Here is a 21,730-nt window from a genome sequence, read left to right on the forward strand (position 1 = left end):
CCTTTACACTTTCAGTTTGCTCGCATGAGAGGCTCCAGTGAGCTCAAGGCAAACGCATTGAATTCTAATAGAATTCACCCACCCCAAGGCCCTTGTGGTTTCTGTGTCTGTCCTGTTTGGGTGTGTACTAAGATAAAGGGTGTATGTGCATGTGTAGGCACCACAGAAGAGTGAGTGTCTCCACTTTCATTATTGAGCATTCAGAAACTTTCAACACACTCAATTTGCTGTTGTGAAGCACTCAAATTGTTGGTGTAACTAAACACCACATTGTGTTTCATAACATTTTATATAGTCTCAGTACAGCAGAACTGTCTCACAACACCCACCAAAGATTGTTTTGCCAGAAGCCCAGTGGTCTGTAGGCTATCGGTGACACCTCAGCTGCCATTTCATTTGGTTTTTAAACACATTTTAACTATTAAGTGGGTCACAAAATTGGTAGTGTCTAAATATTTCCCTCCATTTGATCTTCCCCTTTTTTATTGACATATTTCCACTGTCACTGTGAGCCTGACTATTCTCAGTGCCTTTTGGCATGACAAAGCCCTACATAACAGAGCGAGACGCCCAGTTGGCTATGGCCCAATAATTGAATGGATTGGATGAGTTACTCTTACTGCATATCTTCCTCATTACAATGGCCAAATATGGATATTGAATTCATGACAAACAGACAGGAGGCAGTGCATCACAGGATGACTTATGGGTATGAATATCATCTTGATGTGTGCTTAAGACAATGTTACTATGTTAGTCAAACAAAATGTTCCAGCCTTTGTTCAAACAAACAAGTTGAGGAACGTATTACAATAGAGGTCCACAGTCATAAAAGTTATAAACCATAAGCTAACATCAGGCACAAAATTATATTGTAACTTATTTAAATATAATTATATCTCTACTTCTTTGGTATGCTCTGTCATTCTACTAATAGAAACCTATGAACATTTACCTATATACTGTCCTTTAAGCTCATAGTACAAACCACAGATTGTCTTAAGAGGGTACACACACTCTCCTATTGTTCTCATTTTTCAGTGTAAAAATAAATTGGTGCATAGCAACAGTGACTGAGCTTTAGCTCAACATTATAAAATAAAAGAGACATCAAAGAACAGATATATATATGATGTGAGGACAAACCACAGGGCTTTGAATGTGAAGACACAGTTGAAATTTCCTTTCCAACTGTAGACTTGCTCCAAGAGTCATCCATCCACTCATAATAACACCAAATCAGTTGGATATTTGAAGATATTTCATGTTCACAAACTACAGTTAGTCAGGTGCGGTTCAGTTAAGCGCATCTCATTCTTTAGCGAAGACGCTTTGGAACATCAACCTGCAAGAGAGAAAGAGGCTTACTGATAATTTATTCACTGTTCACATGTGAAATGTAATTACGAAAATCCAATTTACACGATTTAATATTTGCCTCATTTGCAGGGCCTTAAGTTATGCTATTGCTAATTGTTTAATACATAATGAGATCATATCCTTTTCATCAGTTCTAACCTTTTTGAGAGCTTTCAATGCGCTGTTGCGAATGGAGTCCAGCAACTGATCCCTGGAGTTTCTCCCTCCAGTCTGTCGTGAAGTCTGACGATCCAGTTTACTGGGTGACAGGCCTTCCAGCGTGGGAGCAGGAGGAGCAGCCGGTGTAGAAACCTGCCCAGATCGGCCAGCCTTAGCCTTTGGTGTTACCTTGACGCAGGGTCCAAGTGAGGGGTCAGTGGAGGAGGGATACTGTGTCTTAATGATGCGTCCTTTCTCCTTGAACAGAGGGAGCGTGGTTTTTTCCTTGTTGACCTGCTGCACGTCTAGAGGGCTCTTTAGTGTTGTGTGTCTGGATGGAGGAATGTGCTGGAATGAGGGGGATTTCAGGCCAGACTGAGCTGGACGGGTTTGCTCGGCCTGCTTCTTCTCTAGCATCCGTCTTTGGCGCTGCTGGTCCATATTGCGACTCAGGATGCTGGTCATCGTCATCCTGGGCCCGGCCAGCTCAAAGTGATAGCCCAGCTTTAGCAGCGCGGTGTTGCCTTTTAACATCTTAGCCATCTCCATCTCCGTTTTCCCCCCACATATGTGCCGCTGGTTGTGGAAGCGAAGCTCGGTGACGGTCGTGTTGTTCTCTATCGCGCGGATCAGAGCCAGGATGCCTTTGCTGGTGAGGTGGTTGGAGTCCAGATTAATGCTGGTCAGGCAGGCGTTGCTCTGCAGAGTGTCAGCAACGGCATAAGCTACATGGTCGTCGGCCCGAGTGTTTGCCAAAGCCAAAGTATTTACGTGTACGTTGTCGTGAAGTGCTTCTGCAAACTGGATGAGCGTCTGAGTTTGGATCACGTCCGAGTTGTTGACGTTCAGCTCGGTCAGTGACGGGTCATTTCTCCTGACTCTCTCAAGCAGTTCATCAAACATACTGGAAACATCGCCCTCGCCCTCCTCTGTTTCACCTGCTGGGGATTCTTTGCTATTGCTGCTTGATAGTTTTGCATTGTCAGTTTCACATTTATTACCAGTCCCTGTTGTCTTTTCTCTGGACCATGCTTTCTTGTGTGACTTTGTGTTGTCTTTGTGATATTCCTTCTCACTAATCTTATTGTCTTCCACTGTAGATCCCCTCAGTTCACTTTGCCTTTCCTTTTCAGGGTGGAGTCCTCTAATTTTGCTATCCTTAAATTTTTGTCTTTTTTCATGTCTGTCCATCCCCCTCCTATCCTCTTTCTCACCTTGGCCTTGCAGCTTTGAAATTAGTTCTTTGGTTTTGCAGTCTGCTCTCTTTCTGCTCTCCTCTTTTCTGCCCTTCTCTACTTCAGTCTCGTTTTTTCTTTGTAATTTTGATATGAGGTCATGTGTTTTGCAGCCACGCCTCTTCTGTTTCGTAGGCTCCTTGTTTTTCCCCTTCACCTCTAGCGTACCCTCAGCTTCTGTTAGCTTTACACTCTGACTTTCTTCCCTGTTGCTGTCTTGAAACACACCAGCACACTCCAATTGTTTGTTCTCTTGCTTCTCTTTTGTGTCCTCAGATCTGTCATTCTTATTTATATCCAAATCGGTGGCGTCAGCTTTTATTCCACTGCAGTGATCTGGTATTGTTAGGGTGTCACAGCTGTCACAACCTTTCTCCACCTCTGTCGTAGTTTGGCTTCCTCTTCTCTCACTGTCGGTTTTTGGCTCCCCCTTCAGTGAGAAGCAGATTAAGAGCAGTGTATCATAAAGATATTATAATTGCACAATAACATTGTCAAAACACTTCAACAAAATGAATGTTCAGGGAGGCTACGCCACCCATGAGCAAATCCATTTTTGTTTATTATGCAAATAAAAAGTCAGGGGTTTATCTGTTAAACCATTACAGAACTTAAATGATAAAATAATATGTTGTGCTTGTGAACATTGCCCCATTGGTCAGTGTTTTGAATCTAGAAAGCAAGCTGTTGTAGAAAAACATGCTGGAAGAGATTTACAAGAGTGTGTTGAAGAAACTCTAACTGTCCAGTCCTTAAAAGGCACTATGGCTTGGCAGTAGCCTCATGTACAGGAATTTAATTTGTCTTCACATTACGAGCAGCGTGCCTGCATGAGCAAGCCTGCTGCAGTCCCTGAGCTCCATTCCCTGCTGTTAAAGGAAACTGACTTTAAAAGTGAAGGAAATTGAGATTTGAGATAGCAGTGCAAAAGGAAATGCACAGTGTATTATAACAGTAGTTTGTTGTGTAGACTAATTTGTATGGTTGGGTTTCTATTACAGGTCTGTAGTAGCTCCATTTTGACTTGTTTCTGAGTGGTTATGAATCTGATAAACATGCATGAAATACCTGAATGATGACAACTCTGCTCTGAAATAATCATCATCGCATGCCAATTTAAAATCTGCATGTCCTTGTTGTATCATGTTGTTTGTTGTGGCAGATTAGACAGGGGGAGCCTTGCTCTGTCGTAGACATATTTTTTATTTATTTTAATCAGACATTCTGCCTTTTCACACTGGTATAGAGATATACAACCCATAGAAATGGAGCATATGCAATAAAATAAGTCATGAATATGGTTGTATGTTTGGTTCCTAACAATTGAAGAGATTTGTTCCAAAATTAGATATGCCTCTATAGGAAAATTGCAACTGGGCACTCACTTTACATCCATTGCATCCTTTTTGCTTGCCTCAGTTCCATATATCTACACAATATGCAGAGGTCCACCTCAAAGAAACACACCACAAGAAGTTGCATTTACCCAGATAAAGCCTTACGTAACACTTAAGTTGAATCCTACAGGTTACTAATAATTAAGAATGGAATAATTCAAACGCAGCTTGGGATGGGAGACAAAAAAAAAGTAAATCACCAAACCTCAAAGGACATTTCCCTCTGAATGAGCTTCTTGGTCTCTTGCTCACAGAAGTCCAGCATCGCCTCCCTGTTGTACTGGACCGACGGCTTCTTCTCCGTCTGGTTCCTCTGCCGGAGCCCGACAGGCACGGCCGGGTCCGGGTCGATATCCATCAGTTCATTCCCCAGCTCCTCCACCTCCGCGGCCGTCAGACAGGCCAGCAGTCTGTCAATCTCCTCCTCACCGGTGCTCTCATCACGCACTTTGGACATTATCGGGCGGCCCGGAGGAGGCAGCTGGCCCGGTTTATTATGTGGGGTATTTGGTCTTCTTTACACCTGCGATAGACGGTTTATGGTCACACAGTAATGGACCTCCTTCTGGCACTAACCTCCATTAGCTTCGCCTTCCTCCTCACACCCTATTTTGGAGAAGAGCGGGACCATTGGTTTATCAGGTGGACCGTCCGGACCGCCTCTCCAGTCACATAACAGGGTGAAGCACACTGAAATAACTTAGCTGGCACTGTTAAAAGACAGTTTCTGGTTTTTTAATTTATGAGTGGAGGAAAAAAAAGAATCGGAGTGGGAATACATTATGGTGTTTTTTGGAAGTTTATGCCAAGTCTAGGTAGCCTAGCTGTGTCTGCACAGACAAAACAGTTGGAGATATCAGGGCTCCTCCCTTCAGAAGAAGCTCATTTGCTGCCGTTTATTTTTTTTTTCTTTTCAGTATGAAAAACAACCTCCACAGCCTTGAACATTGCCCGAGCTAGATAGTCCATCACAGTAAACACGAAGCCTTCCTTTGGTTTTGTCAGATTTTGTTTTACCCTTTCTTCACAAGGTTTTATGTTTTTGTTTATGTTCTCATATCAGGGCGCGCACTACGACACCCTCGGGAACAAATGGAAGTCTCCGCCAGGAAATAATCCCTCAAAATATGTCGCCATGCAAACTTTGTCACATCCGTGTCTTTTTATTTTAGGGCGTCTTTGTTAGCCGGGACAGCAGTTAATTTAAATCTAGACACTGTTAAGTTGTACTTTCAAAACTATGAAAAGCGAGTTCATGTTAAAAAATATAATTAGATACGGCATGCAGGAAATGATTAGGGGAAATGTAAACTAGATGTAGACAGAAGTAAATAGGCTACAACTCTAAATGATATTCTCATTGAAGCCATGTTTATGAGGACATCTAGTGGTTTGTTTCTATCATGATCAAGGGAAAGGATGAGACTTGTTCATAGAACAAAAGGGTTTTATTCCACAATATAAACTTGCAACGTCTTTAACTACCCCACGGCCTTCTCAAAGTATCCTAAGCCAAATCACATGCTGTGGCAGCAAATGTAAGCAGTTTCTTTCCTTCAGCCTGCTACATTGTCACTCCACAGCTGTAAGCCATCCATCTATTTAGCATTCTGTACACCACACCATTGCTAAAGCACCAACACAATTCAGCGGAGATCAAGCCATTTAAGTCAATTCAGACAAAAATTATTGCTCAGATAAATAAACCTATTCTACAAAAATCGGGAATAATTATATTAAGATGCATGTACTAAACACTGGGTTTCAAAGAAAAAAAAGTTGTAATAGTCATTTTTTTTAGGGGAGGGGGACAGGGGGTGAAAACCTTTACTTCTCTCCCCTTATCTCTGGTTTTGCATGCAAGGAGGTTCCAAAGAAGATAATATAATTAACCCTTGATCTTTACAGGGTGCATCATGTTCGTTAAGACTCCTCTGCACCAATGTAATGGAATCCCATGCAGCACACTCCACATCCTGTTTTTTTTTTTCTTTTAGACAACCACAAACAATTCATAGGAAGAAAGAAATATATATAATATATATATATATGTAAAAATACAAAAAAATAACTAAACAGTATAGTTCTGGACAACAAGTCAATAAAGAGGAGATAGCACCGTTGTTACAAAAGGGTTGGACAGACGGGACAGGGGGTGAAGGGGATAAAGGATCAGTGACACATCCAGACTGGTGGCTTGCTATAACGGATTGACGGGCAGACCTCTCCAGCCATCCTTCAAAAAAAAAAAATCTCAATTTTCTCTTCACTTTCTCATGTGTCCATCGTTTATTGTACAGCCGACGCAAATGTAGTCCTCCTTCTCTGCCAGCTCAGCTGTGACGCCCACGCAGACTTGGTGGAACCACTGGTTACAGCTGCCGTCGCACTGGACCCAATCCACCTGGAGGGACACACACAAGTCATTTGCACCTTAATAAAGAGGGAACACGATATGAAATAATATGATCCGCGAGCTCCAGTGCTTCCTCTGGATTGAGTCTTGATAAGGTTTCCCAGTGACCTTGATCTAGAGAGGCGCTCGCATTTCAGATTTACAACAGATTTTACCATCCAGATCAAGTATGACACAGAAAATGGGAAATAGAAGAAAAACTATGACTTCCAGTTGATGATAATCATAAGGAAAACAACAAACAATATCACCAAAAACCTATGATTTCAGAAAAACAATTTAGGTTCATTTTTGCTTTAAAGACCCTATCCTCAGATGCCTTACATCAGTTTGATGTTACTTACTATGATGTAAACCATGTATTTAAATCTATGAAATAATTAAATAAAAATAATAATAATTAAATCTATTTATGACTATCTATTTAGTCTAAAAAGAGGTCAAGTATATTCGGTGAAAGAACGGTGGGTTAACTGTATTTTGGTGGTTTTACCCTCCACTACATCCCTGCCTACTGATGCGAACATCAGTGACAACCCGAATAAGGTGGACAGGATGTATAATTGAAGCCATTTTCCTCACCTCATCTCCCTCTGGCAGCTGACACCTCTCTGCCGGACACATGGCCATTTCCTCATCAGAGTCATCTGACTGGGAGAAATCGGAGCGGGGGGAGGAAGAGGTCGAGGCCGCCCTGCGCTCCAGGTTCTTCTCTTTATTCATCTTCTGTCTCTTGTGATAGTGCTTTTTGTCCTTTCCCCTGCGCTCCGCCGCTAGACTCTCCCTCTCCAAATGCCGCTTGGCTTTCTTTTCTGAGCCATTCATAACCTCCTTCACGCCGGCGACCCCATCCTGAAAATATAAAACAGTTAAAATTTAAAACTGCCATCGTAGCAGCTTTGAAATGCATCTCATTCCTTGCATTTGGTGGCAGGTTTATTAACCTCTTTCTGTGGCAGATTTTTTCCCTGAGAGTTGTACTGCGTGTGTTTGTCACAGTCTGTGGAGTCGTCTTGTGGTGGCGACATGCATCCATTGGTGTGGTGGGTTGGGACCCTGTCCAGTAAAACGTGGTAGAGGTTCTGGATCTCTGGCAGAGACACCTGCAGCAGGAGTCCCTCCACCATCAGCTCCTCAAGATCCCTACTCAAACCTGCCGCAAAGAAAATTACAGAGAATATATACTATTATACTGCACGATTAACCAAAAATCCTGTTTTCAAGATATATCAACACTTTACGGAAATGTGTTTTCCCATTTAGTTACTACTACAGTTCAGAATAACACGACACTGACCCTGTAGAGGTATGCATCTCTGCTCTGTGTAAAAGACAGTCTGAGCATGGCTTGTCCTATTCCACTCTGGAGTCAAACAAGGAGCCTGGATCAGAAACATCAAAACACAAGTTTGGTTATTCAAAATGTCAACCTGTATATTTTCAACGAGTGTGTAAGTAATACAATTTTTCAAATGATCTGCTACAAAAACTGGCAGTCAAGTCAAAGGAACTGCTGGTTGACCTGGGCGTTGTTGTCAGCATTGTGGCTGCCTGACGCCCAGCGGGTCAGAGTGGGCGGAGTTCCAGGTCTCTCTTCCAGCTCTGGTAGGTTAAAGGACTGCGAAACCTGCTGTGCCCGGTGCTGCCAGTCGGCCGTCCTCTCGACCACATAGTGCAGTGCCTCGCCCTCCGGCAGGCGCACCCGTATGCGCTGCAGGGACGCCAGCAGGGAGAGGACCTTGTTCAGGGGGGGCTTTTCAGATCGCCGGCACTGCGGACAGAGCCACGGCTGGGCCGCGCAGGTGTCCGACGGGTCCCTGACGCACACGCTGTGGAACGCGTCCCTGCAGAGCTCGCACTGCAGCATTGCTCCCATGGGGGCCTTCTGACAGACGCACACCTTCAGGTCCATGCAGTCTGCCGTGGGAAGGAGCTTCGACTCATTAGCTGCCCTGAGAATGGAGAGATCCTCCATCTCCCTCACCCGCAGCTCCTCCAGAGTTGCCATCTGGTGAATAAAATAGATACTTATTTATTCGAGGCACTTCTTGACAGTGAGACCTGGTACGGAAAAATCTACTGCTCTGACAAAACCCTTGGCCCCTTTTACGCTCATTACAGGCAGCTGTCAAAGTTACTGCACTTACAGCCGAGGTAGAGTCCTTGGTCTCTGAGAGCGCCTTCTCCACATCAGAGAGAGTGTTTAGCCTGGCTGTTTTCTTTTTGTTACTCTGAGGTAATTCTTTCACTTTCTTGGACTTTCTCTTTGGAGAACCTAAATTTCCAACCTCACATCTTGGACACAGGACCTGTGATGAACAAAAACAAATAATACATGTCAGTCAGTCTGTTGCACTAGCAGGACCTCAGTGGCTTTAGATTGATTATAAGTTGTTATAAGATTTACCTCCAGTAAAGTAAAGGGAGAGGTTTTCAGCAGGAAAGTTGTAGCTGCAGATTCTTTCCATTCCTGCACTTCTCCCACCAAAGTCTCAAGCCTCTCCAAAGGCTCCAGATGTACTTGAATGGCTTGTCCTCGCAGCACCATATCAGACACGTTGTCCACCATAGGTACGTGACCACCAGCCTGAAAGACGGTGGGTTATTTCAGCGTTATTCGAACCAAATCAAAGATCACTTTGAGTTTAAAGAGCAATAATATAGAGTGCAATATCCAAAGATAACGTGAAAATAATGTTCCTCCTGGTCATGCCAGGTCAAGTGTGTCCAAACCTGAAGCTCCTCGGTTTCCTGAAGCCACTCTCTGGCTTTTCTGATGGTGTCCTTCAGAAGCAGACAGTTAGGGAGGTAAGCAGGGATGCCAGACGCCTTCTCAGCAGCAGCACTCAGAGTCTCTATGGAGTGTGGTGGTCTGGTGGAGAGTAAAATATAACTGATTTAGCTAATAAGCTTGGCAACAAACACCTGCATCACCTTCAAGTTAATAACTATCTATGAAAGATACAGAAATCCTCACAAGAAACTTTTTAAAGATTTATTTTGCACTCATGCAACACCTTCAACTGCAAATATCCAGTGCTATGCAAAACCTGTCTTCTCCAATATAAAGGTCTGGTAGGACAGTTTTGACCATGTTATACCCTACACTTATTCTGAAAACCAAGAACCTTGCTGAGTTTTTACAGCCACATTCTGTGGAGCCACAACTACTGTGATATGGAAATAAAGTTCTAAGTCATGAGAAGTGTCAAACATCGTGGGAAACGCTAATAAACGCTATCTTAAGCAAGCTGTGAATCTCAAAATTCAAAGCTGCTGTAACAATGATCATTACACTTTTGGGAGATGCAGAAAATAAAGGCCTGACCCAAAGTTAGTTAATTTGAAATATGGAGAGCACAGATGCACATTCCTGATAGCCATGCCATTAAAAGCCTTTGGAAAGCACTTGTGACAGTTAATACTGAATAGCACTAAGTGCCGATGGAATGAGGGCAGAACTAAATATGCATGCTCACTTTTTGTTGATCTTGTTGAATATTCTAGCAGCAGCATTTTGCACTAGCTGTAATTAAAATGAAGCAAAATCAGGAGCACTGATGTAATACTACATTATTCAGTTAAAAATCAGTGCAAATACTTGGACAAAAAGTTAAAGCTCTCTCTGGTAAAACAAAATAACAACACCCCTGTTTGGTGGTAAAACACTGTGATAACAGTGGACAGTGGACAGAAACATAATGTTTTGCATTAGTTTTCAGTTTGAGGCTACTATAAACAGAGCATAGCAACCTTTCAGTTTCCCTTTCTAAACCTTGTGGGTGTTGTTTCCACCCAGTCGCTTAGATACTGCGTCTTGGCCCAGTCGGTGCTGCCCTCACCTGGCTTTGAGGAGGCTGCTCGCCTTGTCCTCCCAGTGCTCTGACACAGTGAGCAGCTCCTGAAGGCGAGCCATGGCTTTCTCCACGGATGGATGCGGGGCCAGGCCGACTCCCTGGTCGATGAGCCTCCTCATGGTCTCCAGCGTCAGGGTGGCAGGCTGGGTGCCGGCCTGCTGCACGCCCTCCAGCCAGCGTGCCTGTTCCAGCCTCACTCTCAGGCGAGGCAGCTCAGGCAGCTCCACGTCAAAGTCAAAGCTGACATCCAACAGGCTCTGGATCTCAGCAACGCCGGGGACTTCATCCGCCAGGACCTTCTCACTGTGCTGCTGGAAGTCTTCGATGCGATTCAAGAGTTCCTAAGGACGGACATCGAGAAATGTTCAAACCAGATGTACAGGTATTCAAAATACTATACCACAGCAAAACACGTGGTTGCCTACACCATTATTAATCTCATTTCAATGTCATAACATCACAGGGTGCCTTTCTCCCCTTCAGCCTACCTTTAACAAGGGGGCTTGAGTGAGACTGCAGGGAAGGTTATAAAGCTGCCTCACAAATGAACTCAGCTCCTCCACACTCAGCTGGCTCTGTGATTTCCCACCACCACACCGATACCTAGGGGAGGATGTCAAAACAATGAAAGGAATAAGCCGTATTTATGTCACAACACTGTAATACTATTTCCTAATGGGATGACAACTAAAGTATATGCCTATCTGACAGCATGGTGGGGTGTTTGCACTCTACCTGGTCTGCCTTTTGCCATTCAATAGCTGCTGTGCCACCGAGGAGCACTTCTCTGCATCCTGTGTGACTAGACGCAGCCGACGCAGGAGGTCGTTCTCAGGGAACGTGTTGGTTTCTGATTCAGCAAGAAGGGAGCGAAAGACTGCCAGGCCTGAGGAGAGAACACCTGGTTAATCACACAGGGAAATCACAGGCTGCCTAGACTGAAGTTATGAGGGCTGGCTCACCACTAAATGTAGCATTCACAACGTGAATAACGTGCTCAGCATTCAATGACTTGGTGCTTACATGTTTTTTTTTATTCATTTTCACCTGTGATGACTATGATATTACATGTCGTCATATTTGCTTAATCCTTAGTTTTCTCATTCACTCTCATTCGCTCCTCACCTTTCTTCTTTTCCAGTTTAGCCTCGAGTGTCTGCACCACACGGGAAGCCCATCCATCATACAATTCAGCTCGCTGTCTCACAGCGTTCATCATGGGGAAGAGGTCGTCCAGTGTAAATCTGAAACTGAATGAGAAAATGCAACACTGACATTACGGGGAGCACAAGTGGTAATCTCACGATAACAGAAGTATTCAGTTATGAAATTTATCTCTACAGACATATTCAATGTGTTCATAAATCTCATACAGCCCCTGTACTCTCATCTCTGTGTCTAAAGCCTTTAACGAGCTCTAAATCAGCTCCAGAGAGACTTACTTCAGTGTGTAGTTGGCGACAGGGCAGGAGCAGAGGTCGTTGATGTGGTGCAGACAGACCAGCACTCCTGGGCTGCAGGGACAAGTCACGGCAGACAGGTAGCAGGTGGTCCTGCACTTGGCACACTGCCGCTCGTCATCCTGGAGGTGATCGTATTTTGCCTCCTTGCAATGCAACACCCCCTAAGGGAGCAAGACAATAACAACAGAGTTTATAGCAAAATCCTCAAGTATAGGGCAACACAGCAGCTTTTTGCTTGAGCAAACATGGTTTCTCATTACATTGTTAATCATGTAATAAGTATAAAGCAAGCCTAGAACCTATTGCACCAGCATGACTAACTACTTGCAAAGCTTTTACAGATAAAGTGACTGGCTTACACATGTTTTTACACATTGAGCAGGACTCAATCTTGCCAGAAAACTTGCACAATATACAGTATAATGGTGCAACAACATGATACGAGTCCCACCCTACCATTTTCTTGATTTTCTCTCTCAGTCCCTGCTCTTCACGGATCATGATGGCCATGTCCTTGTGGACAGCTGATGCCAGGACCACATCGAGCGTCTCTGCTTTAGAGGCCATGTTGCAAACCATCTCGTCATGGGAGAAGACGTTGTACCGGTGCAGCAGACGGTAGTGGTCAACACACTGCCTGCCGAGGGGCATCTGGTATAGTAGAGTGGAAAAAAAAGATGGGTTACAAGGACAGTTCACTTCATGTCAGATTTACACACACTACCGTTTCACTGGAGAGGCTAATCCATAAAATAAATTAGAAAATGGATAGTCCCGGTCCTCAGTTCTGATTGGCTGAGTCACGTTGGATGCCATTGTAAAATACCTGATAAAAAATACTCTGGGACCACATAACAGTTAATTAAAATATTGATGCACTAACCAAAACCCACAACTCATACCACTACTTATGTGTTGCTTAGCAAGCACTTTATTTAGCTACTGTTTCAGAACTATATTGCTTGGTGCAACATTATTATTATAAAAGATTAATTGAAAAATTGATACAATTGGTAACAATGATGTTACCGCCATCTTATAAAAGCAATGAGCCACTTGAGGCAACACTTTACAGTGGTTATAAAATGGCTAAGAGCTATTGTTAGGAACAATACAAATTGAATGATAAACCAAGAGGAACATACCCAATCCACAGTGCAGAAGTTGACTGCCTCAGCAAAGTTGAAGCCCTGATTGAAGCCACTGTGGTAGGCTCTGGGAAAGGTAACAACGAACTCACCGGCACACTGGTTTGTTCTGTAAATCTAAAAGGCAGGGGTGGCAAAAAAAATAATTATTTCCCTGTTACAGAAAAACCATCTCGTCATTCATGAATATATCAGCCATCACTACAGAAGCGCATTACTGTGAGGTGAGAGAGACAGAAAGAATCAGTAAATTTGAAAGCAGCTAAATGAAGACGTACTGGGACTCCGTAGGACATCAGGGTGTTGGGGTTCATGATGGTGACCAGCTGGTGGAGAAGGTCAGGCTGGGACTCAAACAGCTCTGGAGCCAGTTTCTTCATCACCGCCTCCAGCTGTTCTGCAGCAAAACCAGGAGCTCCGTACCACGTTTTCGGTTCCCCCCTTTGTAGTGAATAAGTTAAACAGCAGAGTTCAGTTCAGACATGCCAAAAATGATGAGAAAACCAGGAGGTCTAGACCTGATGTTTACCAACACATGTTATAACCACATATCTCTCTGCTTTGGTCAAGAAAAACTAAAACTGACGTGCCGGTCAAGCACAGGAGTACATTCAGTGCGAGACTCATTCCACCAAGATGCACCACAGAGCGCCACAGGAAGTCATTCCTGCCTGTGGCCATCAAACTTTTCAACTCCTCCCTCAGCGTGTCAGACACTCTGAGTCAATAGACTGGACCTTGGACTTATTTCACCCGTCAGCAGCTTAATAACCCCATAATTTATAACTTATATTTTAAACTGTGCAATACTGATTCCGGTAATAATTTTGTGCAATAATTTAAAACAAAGGGGAAGGAAAAAAGCAGGAGTGAAAGGCCCAGGTCAGGGATTTCCTCCTACTCCTCCTCCCCCACACCCACCCACAAATTTCTTATTTTTCTTATTTCTATATTATTGTTGTTATATATTGTAGCATAATGCACACACTTTACATATTTTTATTTGCACATATTTTTATAATGCACATACGGTACTTTACATATTTTTATTTTATTGTAGTATAATGCACATATTCTACATATTTTTATATTTATTTTCTTATTTCTATTTTTCTTATAATTTCTCTATGCCTATATATATATTTCTGTGAGCAACTGCAACGAAACCCTCAGGGATCAATAAAGTATTTCTGATTCTGAAAAGCTGTATCACCAATCTATATCCCAACGTACCAGTGCAGGTAGTTGATGGAGTAGCTCCAGTGGTCCTCGATGTGCCAGCAGAAGGAGGAGAAGCACATGCCAACATAGAGCCATGGCAGAGTCATTCCACAGATGTCGGCTGTGACATGAGTCAGTACGGACGGGTCCATCATCGCCATGTTGTTGAGGTTCCAGCCACACTTGAGGTACTTCTGCAAGAGAGACAGACATTCCCAGATCAATCACACTGGAGTTATTGCGTACTATATCACTTAATTTTTCATTACTGATGCTGCCTAATATCGTCAAAAGATGTGATTGCCACAACACTGTTTCTGTAGACAAAGCTAGGGTTTTGAATGCCTTATTTCAAGAGTATATTTTCACGTATAGCGAGTGGTTTACCTCATCCGCTGGGGAAATCTTAAATTTTCCATTCCGAATGGGGAATCCACTCCCAAACTCCTTCGAGGCAATATCTGCTCCGTATTCCACAGTAACATCCTCCTCGATGGCTCCCACCAAGCGCCAGAACTCTTTCTCCACCAGCTCTGTTGGTACCATCTGTAACAAATGCACGACAAGAACATTCAAATTCAAAATACTTGCAGCAATAGAGACTGAAAAAATTACTCTGAAACCTTTTCTACTTACATGAACTGGCATGTTGAAGTAATCAGACTTGAATGCATCAGCCATTTGCCCAAATGCACGCAGGGAATAGTCTCTGTAGGCCTGCTCGAAGCCAAATGCCTCTTGAGGTTTGCTGCATTCCTGCTCGTGACATAAACAAATGGGTTGAACAAATAAGTTAAATATCCTTTGTAGCATTTGGATAGCTTTCATAGATATTTCTAATTTGTCTTCTCCTTTTGCACGTTGACATATTTTGTGTAAACTCTTTTAGGAGTAGTGGGACTTTCCATATCATCCCCGGGGGCTGCATAGATGAAGAGCGAATTTGCAACAAGGTAGGCATATACTGCTTGTTATTCTCACCTGAGCCAGACACTTGGGGCACCTCCAGTCTCCTTTAGGGACATCGTGGAGAGGGGGGATCAGGCAGAAGGTGTGGTAGCTGTCGTCACAGCCGTCACACAGCAACAGACGGTCCTCCTCAGCCCCGCTGCCGCACACCAGACACACAACCAGGTCCACCTGGAGAACAAGGGAGTGGCTTGTAATGAATCTGTTCCAGAGCCATGACTACTGACAAAAGTGGCTTCAAGTTACATGAAAGTGAATGGACAAAGAAAACACCTTTAGCAGCATCACATTAACATTGTTTAATCTAAGTGATTAAAACTGAGCTTGGACTTGGATTTGGCAGGACTGACGGTGCACTAAATAGACTAAGGTCAATAGCTATTTGGCCAAAAAATGTGATAACTTGTACATACTTCTCCCATCCAAATAGTGGACAAAAGGGGTTCCTACTTACTGGGCTCGGAGGGACTGGAGGCATGTATTTCTTGTATCGTGACTTGTTTTTGTCAACTTCAATCACTGGTTCCTTAATCTCCACTGGTTCCTGTTTCACTGGAATTGGAATCTCTTTTTCTGCTAGGTGACAGGAATATAGGAATTACTAAGCACACCTTTTTTCTGGTTTTAACATAAACAATATAAGTAAATGCTGTGTGGTCTGTATAGTAGTTCTGTATAATAGTATTTTTTGGACTTTGGGATGTTGAGCCTTACCTGGTTCTGGCTTGGCAACAAAAGAACCCATCCTCCTCCTCAGGTTAGGCCTGTTGTCACAAGGCTCGCCTGGTTCCATCTTCACACAGACAGACTGCAAGAAGAAGAAATAAATAAATAAATGAAGTGAGAGAGAAATGAGAGTGCAGGTGAAACAACAACCATGAAATCATGGCGTGGGAAAACATGGAGATTAACTGAATATTAACTCCATCATATTACTTTTTACATATTTCAGTTTCAGAAGCACAGATGGACAGAGTGAAGTAGGGAGTGTGAGGTATTATTTGGAAATCTGTGTTGCTGTTATTTGGAGAGGCTTCTGTCAGGTTTGTGTGTTTTTAGGCTCTGTTCAAGAACACCCACATTGCACTTCATGCGCTTGGCTCGGCGGGCATTGGGGCAAGTCTCGGACGGCTGGGCAAACTGTCTCTGAACCAGGTCGTGGGGCTTGTACTCCTTGGTGTCCATGCTGTCCACTGGCAGGATCGGTTTCTGAACATACTGAAAGAAACAGGAGCCACAAATTGTCAGTTATAATCACAGTTCCCTGGCTTATACAAAGAGAGTGTATGCTTAACTGGAGATGTTTGTGTGATCAACTGCAAATGATGATTAAGATATCAATGGAATGGAAGTTGTATCTTAAAATCTGAAGAATACAGAAGCACCGACAGAGGATTGATTTCGGTGTCTAGTAAATGTGAGCATACCACAGCCTACATTTGAAAGGGATCTAATTATATTAGTAATTATTACTTAAGCCTACCAGTGGTAATGAAATAAATTGAAACCTGAACTTGATTAGATGTAATAAGATACGTGAAATTCGCTGGGCTGTATACTGTATACTGTACACTGTATACTATTGTCATTTTTAACAGGTTTCATCATACAGTTTTTGACATTAATCTAGCTAATAGGTAAATAGCCAAAAAGAGAGGGGGTCAGGGCGTGAAGTGGTTAGTTATGCTTTGCCCCAGAAAGGGAGCACAGAAACCAAAAGGCAACATGGCAAATCAGAAGCCAGACAGATACAGGCTGGAGTCGTTTATAGATAAAGAGTGTCTGTTGAGCAGAAAAAGGGGGGTTGCCTTTTGGTTTGCAGTTTAATTCATTTCTGTATCCTTAAGAAGTGCTGGGCAATCTATAACAGAAAACTCTATTGCAATATTTGAACTGATTAATAATTACCTACTAATTACTGACTAATTATCATAGTGACAACACATTCTGTTGAACATTTGTGCCAAGATACACATTTAAATGTAGAATGACTTCGGTGTTTGATGCAATCCATTTGCTGCAAATATATGATGCTGCCAATGTCTTTTAGTTTGAAGACTGTCAAAGAAAAATGTAATTCTAATTGTTATAGATTAATTTCTACAAATATTGCAACAACAATAAGCTGTCAATATACTGCCCAGCCCTTTATAAACGTGCAATTTGTTAATTATGAGGCCTATTGGCTTCTTGACCATGACACAAACATACTGTACCTTTTCAAGTTCAGGATCAGCCTCCAAACCCATCAGTTTGGAAGCTGGCTCTGGTGCCTGAGGCAAGAGAGAGCTTGGGTAGTTAAACAATTTAGAGTGACCTGTTCAAGAGGTCACACAGTACCAATCCACTCTCCTGGATGAGCTCTCTTGCAAATTGTTATGAAATATGAAGGTGCAAACTGCTGTTATCTTATCTATCTTGACTAGACACCAGATAATCAATTCACACTCAATATATTAGTCAAACAACAAAGTTAGCATCTCAAAAAAACATCAAGTTATTATGGAAGCCAATTTGTCCTCTCTAAATAAACCTAACAAATAATTTTCTGTCCATCACAGAACATGCGTACTACTTATCATAATAATGCACTTGTCCACTTAACTCTACTGTGTTGCCACTATCCATACCCCCCCCCCCAAATGTTTGCCACAATCAAATGCTTGATATGGCTAGTGGCCTACTGTTGAAATATAAAATGTGAAAATGAAATATAACTCTTTTAGCATAATAAATTTGAGCTTTGAGTTTTGATTGTAATGTTAAAAACCTGGTTGTAAATAACTATACAGCAAAGCATTATTACGCCTACACCTACAGATGAGCCAGCCATTCTTGAACCTCCTCTTTGGGTTTATTATTAGGTACAAGATATGTTGACATATTGATGCATGTGTCCAACTCACCAGGAGGTTTGTTCCATTCTGAAAGAGATTGTAGGGATAGAGGATTTTCTCGTAATGCCCTCGCAGGTGTGAGCCTACAGCCTTGCCAGGGGCAAAGCCCATTTGTAGTGCAATCTTGGTCCATCGCCTGTCCCGACAGACAAGATCAAATCCACCCTCATCTGCTACCAGCTGAAACAAAAGGTTGGCTCAAAGTTACATTAATGATGTGTGCTGTTGGAGGCCATTTTTAAACAAACATCAAAATAATATGTAGTGTTGAATTTCATCAAACATCAACCTTGTTTAGCTTATATAAATCCAAAATCTTCCTCTCCACATGAGGAATCTTCAGGGCACACCCCTGCAAGTCCCAAAATTTTGCAATCTGGTCCAAGAAGTTAAGCTTGACTCTGGTCTGTGCCTGGGAAAAGGGACACATGGGCATATACAATGACAATGGTTTAAAAAAACAACAACAAATTAATTAATTAATTAATCAATTAATTAAATAAAAAAATTTATTCAAGGAAATCATAGTGTTTACATTGTCTCCTGACTGAGAGACTTAAGGGATAAAAGAATGTATCCACAAAAAATAATCCAAAGTTGATGAGCAACTCAAACCAGACTAATTTTTATCCAAGCACCTGGGGGTGGGGCGGGATGGGGTGATGCATTTGTGTGTGTGTGTGTGTGTGTGTGTGTGTGTGTGTGTGTGTGTGTGTGTGTGTATGTGTGTATGTGTGTGTGTGTCCCTTTGTTCAACAAAACATTGTAAATACACTTTCCCTTTATTTATTTTAGCCTGCATTTTGTGAAATTGAGGCCTTGTAATTTTCTTTCTAAATTAGCAGCTTGTCCTTTGTTAGGTGATATCACTAACAGGTGATCGTGTAACTGTCCCTTGTTCCATGGTTGTAATAATCAATATAGCCTAAATAGCAATTATCTATACAAGGTAACAACATGCCATTAATCTGTATAATTATATAAGTATAAAAGTGCTGCAACAGACATGAATAGTATGGTAAATTATGTTAATTTCTAGATCAACACAGAGATGAATAACCAAACTTACCTCCAGTTCATTGAGCCTCTGGATCCGAGGAACAAAGTGAAGTCTGTCAACATCGCAAGCAAATGGAGGCTGCCAACCCTAAACAGCCACAAAAAAAACAAAAAACTTTTACGCTACATAATGGCACATGAAGGTCATCATAATGTGTAGCCTAAATAGTTTTGTAGTGGACAGTTTTCATGATTTCCATTCTGGCACTGATTAACAATTTTGGATACTATTTGTATTTTTCTTTCAAGACTCTTGGCCTAGGACCGTTTCTTCACAAAGCATGGGCCCACATCTAGCAAAATTTCAGAGCCTTCACACATAGTGCCTGAACCAAAAGTAGGACTAAAAACAGAAATCAGGCTAATAAACACAGCATATGACTGCACGCTTGGAGATATGATTTTTAGACTGAGGTTAAAATTTAGTCTGGGAGAAAAGCAGGCCTACTGATATAAAAAGACTACAGGGATCATTTTCAGCTAAAATTCAGAACACCAATCGATATTTATGTGCCATTATTACAGACAGCCTAGCTTATAGGATGACAATACCCCATCGGGCAAGGAGAGATCCAAGTTCTTGTTTTGACTCACTAGCCAACATCCCCCACTGACACACAAAATGGCCAGATGGAACACTCACTCACCAGCCCAGCTTACCACAAAGCCAACATGGAGGACAACACCCTAACACAGGCTGATACATGAACATGAGTAACAGTGGCTGATCTTAAAGAAAGTTAGGCTAAATTACAATAATGTGTTACACAACTATAATGTATTGTAAAATGACAGTTTAGAGCACAACTTCAAAAGTCCCAACTTGTTATGTAACAACAATAGTGGTCTATGTAGTTACACAATATAGTTCTTGTCCCACCACGGGGCAATTTCTTTTGACAGCTAACCATGAAAAATATATATATGTATTTTATTCTGCCACACAAAATACCAAAAAGATTAAAAACACCAGCCATTCATTAAGAAGTACCAGCTGGCCAAGAGGTGGTGGATCACACACTGGGGGACATTGATGACTGACTCAACTGCATCATGATGCTCTTCAACAAATAATGCAGAATAACTGCACGGGTTTTCAGGAATGAAGAGCCAAGATGGATTATTAGCGTTGCCGTCACTATTTATCTCGTCGTCATATCATTATCATATTCTATGCAGTCGAATGGCTTCCGCATAGCCAAGTATGTCAATGCCGTGTGCTAAATTATGACAGGTTGGTGAGCTACTAGCTAGCGTTAGCCTGCTAGCTAGCTGGTCAGCCTCAATGACCTGACCGAAGCTTTGTTGACACATTGCAAGCCACAACAACACTCCAAATTTCAAGACATTGCTGTCTCTGTGTCACCGCTAACAAGCTACAACTCAACCAAAAACGCAACGGTAACTACAAAATGAACACGAATGATAGCTAGCTAGCAACACAAAGAATCAGCATAGCCTTGAATCCGCCATGTTGAAAAGTCCCTTTAAATCCCTCAGCGCTTGCTTGTGCTTGATCCATCTTCAGCTACGATCTTATAGTTAGATGTGCTTAACTAATTCAGCATCAGTGTCTTTATCATCTTTTATCACACTCACCGGAGGCGGGCGGACTTTGCAAATGCCAGTTTTTTCGGCGATTGGACGGATCTTGTTGATAAAAGCAAAGGGATCTCCAAATTCTTCCCAGCTGGGCTCGAAGACTGGGCACTCCGGAGGCGGCTTGAACTCGTCCGGCCGAGGCTGGGTCATCGTTTTGGACCGACCTTGGAGCTCAGACAGGACAAGTCGCGGCAAAGTATCACCGTGTTTTGATTTTCCTGGGGGTCTATCCCTTTTTTCCACCGTCAGACTCGCTGGTAGTCAACCGACATCAACACGAGAAGCAGCTTACACACACACACACACACATACACACTCACACACATCCACGCACAGTGAAGCGAATGTTCCAAGGCAGTGAGCACGTCCGCTCAAAAAACTAGACACCAAATAGTTTCTATAACGTTTGTGTAATTTGTCAAGATTTCATAATGTTTAGTGTAAAATAAATTTCACAATAAGTAGTTAATCCTAAATATGTATTGATTTTTTTGTCAGCGATGTGGCATAATACATCGATTGTTAAGAGTTTTAGAATTACACTCAGAATTTCAGATCAAGACATCACATTGTCACATTTTAATTTTGAATCTTTTAATAACTACATTTTTTATAACTACCCAGTCCGGGCATCCTGGTATGAGAAATTTAGAATAAGTCTATAGTTTACCATCCAAAAGATGGGGGATAGGGCTGCCCTGGAGTCTATAATGGTGTAGCCTAGAGGTTTTTAATGTGCTTTATGCTATAGCCTAGTCAAAGAAAAATTCTGACATTGAGGTAAGGCTGTTGTAATGTTAAAAACTCATTATACCTATATAATTTTACTGGCAGGATGTCTGAGCTCAGTTGGTCTTGGCTATAGAATTGTGATGGATTTTATGGTCCTAAACAACAGCCAAAATGAAAATATTTACATGAATTTAAAATAGTCTATGGTTAACAGCA

At 42.3% G+C, this 21,730-nt stretch overlaps 2 protein-coding genes across 5 annotated transcripts; both read right to left on the reverse strand.

Moving 5' to 3' along the window:
* Positions 1–278: 278 nt before the first annotated feature.
* On the reverse strand, positions 279–4,636 carry lmod1a (leiomodin 1a (smooth muscle)). Its single transcript, XM_071921399.2, has 3 exons — positions 4,356–4,636; positions 1,519–3,183; positions 279–1,345 (listed from the first exon to the last, which is right to left on the reverse strand). The coding sequence occupies exons 1-3, from the start codon at positions 4,605–4,607 to the stop codon at positions 1,319–1,321; spliced, it is 1,944 nt and encodes a 647-aa protein (XP_071777500.2). The 5' UTR covers positions 4,608–4,636; the 3' UTR covers positions 279–1,318.
* Positions 4,637–5,582: 946 nt separating this feature from the next.
* On the reverse strand, positions 5,583–21,108 carry kdm5bb (lysine demethylase 5Bb). Of its 4 annotated transcripts, none has more exons than XM_071921396.2 (28): positions 20,780–21,108; positions 19,191–19,268; positions 18,411–18,533; positions 18,131–18,301; positions 17,441–17,497; positions 16,305–16,442; positions 15,939–16,032; positions 15,679–15,797; positions 15,237–15,395; positions 14,892–15,011; positions 14,643–14,801; positions 14,268–14,449; positions 13,313–13,475; positions 13,032–13,151; positions 12,343–12,537; positions 11,866–12,047; positions 11,549–11,673; positions 11,159–11,309; positions 10,912–11,026; positions 10,409–10,764; positions 9,300–9,438; positions 8,974–9,153; positions 8,714–8,875; positions 8,089–8,574; positions 7,864–7,948; positions 7,511–7,719; positions 7,149–7,418; positions 5,583–6,554 (listed from the first exon to the last, which is right to left on the reverse strand). In XM_071921396.2, exons 1-28 carry the CDS (start codon positions 20,930–20,932, stop codon positions 6,417–6,419), a joined length of 4,629 nt encoding a protein of 1,542 aa, XP_071777497.1. In that variant the 5' UTR covers positions 20,933–21,108; the 3' UTR covers positions 5,583–6,416. The 4 variants fall into 4 exon arrangements, with proteins under 4 accessions (XP_071777497.1, XP_071777495.1, XP_078144253.1 ...); XM_071921394.2 differs by having other exon boundaries at positions 15,679–15,800; XM_078288127.1 differs by lacking the exon at positions 17,441–17,497.
* Positions 21,109–21,730: the final 622 nt, after the last annotated feature.

Source organism: Centroberyx gerrardi, chromosome 14 (assembly GCF_048128805.1).
Source record: "Centroberyx gerrardi isolate f3 chromosome 14, fCenGer3.hap1.cur.20231027, whole genome shotgun sequence".
In the NCBI taxonomy this organism is placed as follows: Eukaryota; Metazoa; Chordata; class Actinopteri; order Beryciformes; family Berycidae; genus Centroberyx; species Centroberyx gerrardi.